The sequence below is a fragment of the Cyprinus carpio genome, chromosome B2, assembly GCF_018340385.1.
Source record: "Cyprinus carpio isolate SPL01 chromosome B2, ASM1834038v1, whole genome shotgun sequence".
Classification (NCBI taxonomy): domain Eukaryota; kingdom Metazoa; phylum Chordata; class Actinopteri; order Cypriniformes; family Cyprinidae; genus Cyprinus; species Cyprinus carpio.
This window is the reverse complement of record NC_056598.1, coordinates 5876826-5886303: the sequence shown is the minus strand read 5'-3', so window position 1 is coordinate 5886303 and position 9478 is coordinate 5876826. Positions and strand designations below refer to the sequence as shown.

General features: G+C 37.1%; 2 protein-coding genes across 2 annotated transcripts; one reads left to right on the top strand and one right to left on the bottom strand.

Annotated features, from left to right (window-relative positions):
- Positions 1-899: 899 nt before the first annotated feature.
- On the bottom strand, positions 900-1968 carry sft2d3 (SFT2 domain containing 3). Its single transcript, XM_019088644.2, has one exon. The coding sequence runs from the start codon at positions 1882-1884 to the stop codon at positions 1210-1212; it is 675 nt and encodes a 224-aa protein (XP_018944189.2). The 5' UTR covers positions 1885-1968; the 3' UTR covers positions 900-1209.
- Positions 1969-4280: 2312 nt separating this feature from the next.
- si:ch1073-184j22.2 (dual specificity protein phosphatase 18) lies at positions 4281-8833 on the top strand. Its single transcript, XM_042719300.1, has 3 exons — positions 4281-4502; positions 5527-6078; positions 8213-8833. Exons 2-3 carry the CDS (start codon positions 5529-5531, stop codon positions 8227-8229), a joined length of 567 nt encoding a protein of 188 aa, XP_042575234.1. The 5' UTR covers positions 4281-4502; positions 5527-5528; the 3' UTR covers positions 8230-8833.
- The last annotated feature ends 645 nt before the right edge of the window (positions 8834-9478 follow it).

The window sequence follows — 9478 nt, the reverse complement described above, 5'->3', positions numbered from 1 at the left end:
AACACTGTCTTAAACCGATTTTACATAAAGTGACCATCTCTAAAGCTATCCGTTCTGTTGTTTTTCTCTTAGCCAACCATGGCATATGGCACTAGTTTTTGGTTTCTATTTCTGCATTATGGCATGGGGTAGCTCTGCCCACACCGAAAACGCATTTTCACAAAACAATAAGCATTCTATCGGTCAAAGCATCATGGAAACTTATGTTTATTTGCAGTGTTTCATGCCAAAACCTCTGTCAATTGTGTCGCAATGAATTAAGCACTGCTCACACACAAGTCACTTTTAAATAATAGCTTAACTGCTAGTCAACACAAAATGTGTGCTAGGGACATTTTTGCCCTTACACAAACCTTATGTGAAAGTGGTGACATTTGCCAAGTATGGTTACCCATACTCGGAATTGGTGCTCTGCATTTAACCCATCCAAGTGCGCGTGCACACACCTGGAGCAGTGGACAGCTATATCCAGCGCCCGGGGAGCAACTGGGGGTTCAGTACCTTGCTCAAGGGCACTTCAGCCATGGGTATTGAGGGTGGAAGAGAGCGCTGTTCATTCATTCCCCAACCACCTACAACTTCTGCCAGCACCGAGACTCAAACCTGCGACCTTGTGGTTACAAGTCCAATTCTCTAACCATTAGGCCACAGCTGCTGTGAATTCCTATTGAAATGACTGGATTCGACTGAAGACTGAGAATGTGTTAAACTTGTCAGCACATTAGTAAAAGCTCCAGAACCAACCTATAGCCTTCTGCATGTCATTAGAGACACTCAATAGAACAGGATAGAGATGCTATACATTTACGACCACCATATATGATGCAGAAGTGAGCTGTCCACAAATAAATGGCTTCTCTTTATTCAGACCACATGGCTTGAAGAAGAGAACACACACAGTAAGCTGTTTAAGTTTATTTACTAAAAATTAAGTTTCAAGAGCAGATCAGAAACATTAAAAGGTTAGTATTTGATGTCTTGGTCATACATGTGGTCCCTGTCACAGTGCAAGTCACAAAACATTTATGCCCATCCACAGAATGCTGTTCACGCTGAACTCAGTATAGTTTACAGCCAAAGTTTCATAATCAAACATGACAGTACCAGACCAGTCACTCAAAAAAAAAAAAAAAAAAAAAGTGCGAAAACCGTATCTTCCATGATAAAAAAAAAAAAAAAAGTCTGTTGCCCAGTCCGTGAAATGCCTGATCATATAGGCATGGCCTTACCGGTCACAGTTCTTTTAATAGCAGACGCTGCCATGCCACCCACAAACCTCATCCCGGCACTCCCACCCGGTAATAAAGCCACGATGTAACCCACAATAGCAGCGATCTGAAGGCAAGCTCCTAGAGCTGTGAGCAGCGTGCTGTGAAGGCTAAGCGCCGAATACAGAGTGCCCACCAGAGCGCACAGGTACACCGCGGCTCCCGGTGTGGGAGTTGCAATGAGTTTACTGGGTCCGCGGAGGATCGCCGCTCCGAGGAGCGCGAACACGGATCCAAGCGACCACAGCAGAGCGAACCTACGCGCCTTCAGTATGAGTAAAGGAGCGTAAAGTGCAGACAGTCCAAAGCACAGAGCAGAGAAGAAAATACACGTTCCGAACGCGATCAGTCGCTGGGATCGACTCATGCCCGGCAAACAAGGGTCAGGCTCCGATGACCACGGCCACGAGAACCCGCTGCTCGAGCCTTGGCCTGATGACGCTCCACGGCCGCTGGATCCAGAGAACGGACTCGACCACCTGCCAAACCAGCTCCCCGGCAGCGAAGTGGCTTCATCGATGTCTATTGCAGTGCTGGAACTGGACTGTGATATCGTCTTCGCGCCGCTTTTAGATTGAGCCAAATATTCCTGGAGCTGTCGGTTTAATTCAGCCATTATTCACTTAAGAGTATGTGGATAGAAAACAGGAAGTTGTGGCATTGCGATGATTCACAGTGACGTTGCTGTACGCGACGGAAGTACAGTTTAGATCAGTGGTATATACATATACACCCGTAGACATAATAAATACCTTTTTCTTTTTTAAGGTAATCAAGTTAAATTACAAACCTTTACGGCATATTTCAACAACTGAAGACATATTATCAGTGTTGATACAGCCAAATAGAAAGAAAAAAAAAACAAGAAATAACAACAACCATATACCATAAAGATAAAGCAGAATAAAACAAGAAAAGAAAACATGTTCAAAGCATGTAAGAGTTTCTGGGCGTTCCTGCCCATCATGAAGAGACTTAGCAAATATCTTTAGTTTATTCTTCCATCCGCTGAAGTGGGGTTTAACCTTTAAATACTTACATCTATGAATATAGTATTTGCACAAAATAATTTTAAAATAAAGTTATTTATCAACAAGTCTTGGATCTTATCCTTCAACAATACTCCAACCTTAATTGAGACCACAGTCAAAGGGTGGAATGAAGCCAGCTTTGAAATTCACATTGGAAAAACATGTTCTACAGTTTCAATATCTTTCTCACAGAACCCGCATGAATTGTTCTCCCAATTAAATCTTTCATGTAGGAAGTTATTAGATGGATAAATGTAATTTAGTATTTTAAATGTCACTTCTTTGGCTTTAAGAAGAATTGGATAAGCAAAATAACGCTTCCTTATTTTCTTTGCCTCATCTTCACTAAATTCTTGAAGAACATATTTCCTTTTCAGTTGACTGGGAAAGTACTGTTTGGATAATACATTTCTGATCAACTTATTTGTAAAATGTTTGCTCTTTAACTTTGTACATTCAATACAGAGTGATCTCATTTCTGGGATGGCCTTCATTACTTTGTTGTATTCCCTAATTGAGCATTGTAGATTAAATTTATCCCACAAATCACTATAATATAAAAAATGACCAAAATTATCCATCAAATGCGATATTGCCCATATTCCTTTTTCCATCCAAGTCCCTAGAAACAAAGATTTTCGATTACTAAGAATACATCTTGCCTATAGAAAGTCTTCATACCCTTTCATTTTTTTCACATTTACTTACGTTGCATTATTATGTTAAACTGCTTTAAATCACTCACCATAATGACAAAGCAAAAACCGGATTAATTTAAAATAACTTTCCAAATTTATTAAAAAGGAAACACTGAAAAAATGACATTGCACAAATCTTCATACCCTTAACTCAAAACTTAAATGAAGCACTTTGGTAAAAATTAAAGCCCCAGGACTTTTGGGGTATGATGCATGTTTTTTTTTTTTTTTTTTTTTTTTTTTTGCCTGTCTGTATTTAGCTGAATTCAGCTCTCCGTCTTCTCTGATCACTTACCCAGTCCGCTGAAAAACACCCCCACTGCATAATGCTGCCGCCTCCATGCTTCACCGTTGGGATGGTATTATGCAGGTAATAAGTGGTGCTTGGTTTCCCTCAGACATGAATAAGGAATTGAAGTTCATCAGACCAGAGAATTTTTTTTTCATAGTCTGAGAGTTATTTAGGTGTATTTTTGTAAATTCCAATCAAGGTTTCATGTATCTGTACTGAGGAGAAGCTTGAGTTTGAACTTCATCCATTAAGGATTATGGAGGCCAAATGCTCCTGTGAACCTTCAACACAGCAGAATTTTTATCAACACAATCCTGTCTCTCAGCTCTGCAGGTCATTCCTTTGACCTCATGGCTTAGTTTTGGCTCTGACATCCATTTCAGCTGTTAAACTTTATATAGACAAGTATTTGTGCCTTTTCAAGTCATGCCCAATCAACTGAATTTGCCACAGGTTAACTCCAGTCGCAGTATGGAAACATCTCAAAGATGATCCAGTGAAACTGGAATGCTCCTGATCTAAATTGTAAGTGTCAAAGCAAAGGGTATGAAGATTTGTGCAATGTCTATTTTTCAGCATTTCTTTTTTAATAAATTTGCTAAATTTGTGGTTTAAAAGTTTTAAAACAGTTTAATATAATATTGCAACATAACAAAATGTGAAAAAAGAATGTATATGAAGACTTTATATATATACACAACATTTAATATATTGATCTTTGTAATTGTCTTTATCTCTTATGGTATTCATTTTTAGCATCAGTTGTTTTTAAAGAAAGTTTTAATTTTGATTTATTGAGATTTAGCTTCTTTTGTATTTCACTTACATGTGTTCAGCACTGAATAGGCCTACCATTTTACTTATATATATTCTTTTTCTCTCTCTTACCTTCTCTAAAACTTAATAAAATTGTTTTTCATGGAATGTGTTATTTGAACATTTACATAAAGATGTTGTTCTACATTTTGAAACTTTGTCATCAAAAGTTTAAGTTTAAAGTTTGAGTTTAAATCATTTGTTTGGTTTCATAAACAGACAGGCTTGTGTCTGTCATAAAGATATGAAGCTTATGCCCCACTGGCAGAGGAGTTTAAAATTAATCTTTCTCTTCATTGGTCAGCTGTCTTCAAAGCCTTTTTAGGGTTTGAACTTGCCAACAGGGGTAGAGCTAGTGTAGAGCTCAAATGTGAAACAGACCACACCAAGGGACCAGGTCAGTTACCGAAAGCCTTAAAACATTACCAATAATGCAGTAAAATGTAAATACAGGTCAGATATATATTTAAATAGGCTATATTAGAAAGGTGTAAGTGTAAAATTAATTGTGATGGCCTCAGACGCTTGGATAGGCTTCAGCCCCCCAGGAACTTAAAAAGGACAAACAGTTTGGAGAATTGTGTGACAGTGTATTCATAAACTTTATGCATGTGAGATGCATTGTTCCACATTGTAGTGGAAAGTTCATGAAACTGAAAAACACTGCTCATGTGTTTATTTAGCTTGGTACACCTGACTCTGTTAGCTTAGAAATCTGCCTGCAGCTTTGTGGGTTACTGGTTTTGTTGTTTTGTGTGTTCAGTGTTTTCCCCCCTCTGCAGTTCTAAAATAATGTGTAGAGGTCATTGATGTGATTCTCATTATTTTTTAATCTGTTAATTTATTCATAAATACTTTTATACATACAATGACTTTAATACGCATCTTACATGATAAGCATCATTGTACTTTGTATACAGATAAAGATAAAGATGTGGTATTGTTATTGTTGCCTGTTGTTTCATGCTTGATGAAGTTCTGTTATCAATACATTTTTAAAATATTTATTTATTTGAAATTTCCTTGAAAATGGAACAAATATGTTCCAAAACCATATCCATTTAATATGAATACATTTCTAAGAACTTGGCACATGTGTTTTAAACTTGATTAAAAAGAAATCATGACAGCAGATTTTTACTTTCCTATTCCTTAGTTTTTCATTGACCTGTACACATTTGTGATTTTTGTGGTCTGTGTTCTGAGAACAATTGCAGCTACCTGTACATTATTTTTTATAAGAACTATGTAGACCCAACATAATAATAAAGTATAATAGAAATAGCTTTGCTCCAAAACTTATTCTGAACTTGTTTAGTGCATTGTTGTTTATATATATATATATATATATATATATATATATATATATATATATATATATATATATATATATAAACCTGATGTTATTTCTTTCCATGCAGCCATGTCAATATCACAGATAACACCAACTCTCTTCCTGAGTGGGGCTGATGCTCCTTTGAATCAGGCACTTATGACCCGCAAAGGCATTACACTGATCGTGAACGTGACCCTATCCCACACCTGCCCTATCTACCCAGGTGTGGAGTGCATACGTGTTGCAGTATCCGACCTCCCAAATGCCCGTCTAAGTGATCATTTTGACCACGTTGCAGCTCGAATCCATAGTAACAGATCTGGAGGAACCCTAGTGCACTGCGCTGCGGGCATGAGTCGCTCACCTGCTCTAATAATGGCCTACCTCATGAAGTACAAAGGAGTGACTCTGCGACAGGCACATAACTGCGTTAAAGACAGCAGACCTTATATATGCATTAATGCAGGATTCTGGACCCAACTTCTGGACTATGAGAAGAAACTCTATGGTAAGAATACTGTAAAGGTGGCTGAACCACTGGATCCACTGCCAACTCCTAAAACACCAAAACTACCTTCCAAGTACAGCATGAGACGATGTCCTCCTTCGCCAAGGCTGAGCCGACTTAGAAGATTCACCTCCTTGCAGAGTCGGCGTCAGAGCAGATCTACTGGAGGGGCATTGGATCATCGGCGGGGGGGCACTGTCGTTTGATAAATATTTTTTTGACGCATTGGCAACATCATAGTAGCATGGAAATCCAGACCTAAATCTCAAAGATCTATATAGAATGACAATGAAAGATTTAAGGCCCGTTCACACAAAGAACGATGACTATAAAGATAACGATATTAGCGTCCACACCAGCGAACGATATCTTCTGTTTATTCTAAGCGCACGCTCGTCTGGCGCTTTAATTTCTCGAGCGCGTTACAACAGGATGGATTCTGATTGGCTGTCAATTTTTTTATCGTTCATCATCTGGAAAAAAATCGTTTTGAAAGTGATTCCAACGATATCGTTTTTCTTTGTCTTTATCGTTATAGTTGTGGTGTGGACGCTGCTGTTCTTTAATACTGAAAACGATTTTTAGAACTATATCTTTATCGTTATCTTTATAGTTATCGTCCTTGGTGTGAACGGGCCTTTAGACTTGGGGTTTTATCTAAAAGAGGAACAGAAGACAGCGCTGAAATTTGCTGTTTTGCCGACCGGATACGGTTCCAATGATCTATATAGAATGACATTCTACCCTATAATGTTAGCTCCAATGATCTATCTATATAGAATGTCATTATAATTTTTTTTTTTTTTTTTTTTTTTTTTTTTTTTTTTTATACCTGTCTTGATTCCTAATACACAACAGATGACGATTGTTAGGTTAAACGTTCAGAATACGATTCAATATAAGGTTAGTATAGCCTAGTTCAGCACGTCAGCGAATGGACAGCGACTCATTCTCGCGTTCTATGAGTTCAGTAGCCTACATTTTTGGTGGGAAAATGTACATTTTTGGGAAACGCACGAGGAATTGCGGCTAACGTTTATAACCTTGCACGTAGAGAGCGCTTTTAAGAGCTAAGATAGGCTAGGCTACATCGAGGGAAACCCGGCCCAGAACAGATAGCCTAAACAACAGAACAGGACAGAAAATAATAATATAAATATAATATAGTCTAAATAAAAAACATAAAATTGGCCTACAATGAATAGCTATATATTTTTTATACTTAAATAATTTACAAATTACGACGACAAAAATAAAACACTGAATCAGTTTGAAGCTTTGAAAAACCGGCAAAAAAAAAAAAAAAATGTCCCCATCAGACAAAGTGTTTTCGTATAGATGTTTCTGAAAACTTAAGGCTTTTTTTCTTAATAAAAACGAGTTGCACATCATCACACAAATGTCTGCGTATGGACCAACAGAAGACTAAAATTCGCCTGCAGAGAATAAGGATGTCACAACAATAATGAGCCACTCACACAGGGTATAAGGTTTAACTGATTTTGTAGTTTTTGATTTGCGTAGAATGCAAATTCTGTAGAACTTGAGAAATAGATAAAAGAAAATAAAATACAGGAAATGGAAAAAATAAAATACAGAAAATACAAAGTGTGCTTCAACAAATAAAATAATTTCTTTAAACACCGTTTTTTCTTAGGGTTTCAAGGACTTGACTCTAAAGGACTCATTTTCTAAACAAAATAAATAAAAGACAAAAATAAATGTATATTCTGCTATTACTTTATGCTAATACTTGGTTTTAACCTGGGTTACACACCTCCCCAACAGTTTATGCACGCACCAAGCAGAAATGACATAAGCCCGTATATCTTTACAGACAGCCAAGTATAAAACACAAATGCAGTTAGAACCCACAAACATTCATCAACAATTCACCTGTTTTTTTTTTTTGTTTTTTTTAATTAGCTGCTAACAACTGTCTATAATATAGACGGACAAACTGTTCTTCAACTTGAAATGGATTTTGCGCGCGCGCTGCAAATCAAATGTAACAAGTTTACTCGGCGACCAATAAGCATTCACCATGACGAAGCCTAGTAACGTGCCATGAGCAAACCAAAATTATGCATTTTCCCCCATTATTTTTATTTTATTTACTTTAAGTTACAGTTTGAACATTTAATATTAAAATAATAACTAAAAGGGATTTTTTTTTTGGGCCACGCCATGGCCTGTAGGAGGGGCATCAATGACCGCTAGGGGGGGCACGGCCCTCGAATGCCCCACCACAGCGCCGGCACTGCCTCCTTGGCTCTTTAATCAACAACAGCAAACTGATCTTTTGCCAAACGTGGACTTGAAATTTCTATTTACATACTGTAAGCACAATGAAAAATTTCTTAACCATCATTTCAAATAAGGATCAACAAGATCCATTCAGTAAAAGAAAGTACTTCAACATGACTGTTTTGTTTTTCCACTAGCATGTGATTTTAAGAGGCTTTTAACCATTTCCTCTTGGCTTAATGCAGTTCACTTTCAAGGATGTTTATTGTTTATTCATTTTTGATGTGGCCTGGCTGTAATTCTGGGAATAAAAAAATCTTGAAACTTAGTATGCATTATTTAACCAACAGAGGACACTGTTGTAGCATTAAACTCACACCATAGAAGAAACCCAGGGCTAATAAAAGGCTCAATGGAAATTGAGAGGTTAATGTTGAATACCTTTATCTCAGTTGTCTAAATCTACTTGAATTTCTACAGTATGATGTGCATGAGATAAAGACTCTGCACCTCAATTCATTTTAAACTTTTTTTTACTTTCAAACAAGGCAAATATTTGAAAAGTTTTTAATTGCCTCACTTCAATTCATAAAATTAATTTAAAAAGCATTCTTGGTTCATCTCTAAACTGACACAGCCCTGCTGATAGATAGATAGATAGATAGATAGATAGATAGATAGATAGATAGATAGATAGATAGATAGATAGATAGATAGATAGATAGATAGATAGATAGATAGATAGATAGATAGATAGATAGATAGATAGATGTATCATGTCAACAACAACAGCTTAATACATATATACATAATGCATGTATGTATTAAGCTGTTGTTGTTGACCTATAGATATTAAAGAATTGGCCATGTGTCACAAGGTGAGAAAAAAAGTCTTAGGTTGTCATTCATCACCTTTATAATGCAGGTTTATTCCTCACAGTCTCTCTTTTAATAATGTGTGTTTAGTGCTTTTGGCAATGTTTTGTTGGTGCTGAGTGAGGGGAGAGACGTTTTAGACATGCTTCTCTTGAGGGGGTGAGTGAATGTGCTGAAAGCTGAGAGAGACTGCATGGATTGAGTCAAAATGTCTTCGATAAAAAAGCCACTTATTTATCTCGCAAAATATCATTTATTTTTGGTTGAAAGCCTGCCATCTTGTGCAATTAACAGGAAACAAGTTGGCCAACTATGTATAGGGATAAAGTTAAGTGTGTTTGTGTGTGCCAGCCCGTGTGTGTGTGTGTGTGTGTGTGTGTGTGTAATGAGACACTGCTTTCAGTAA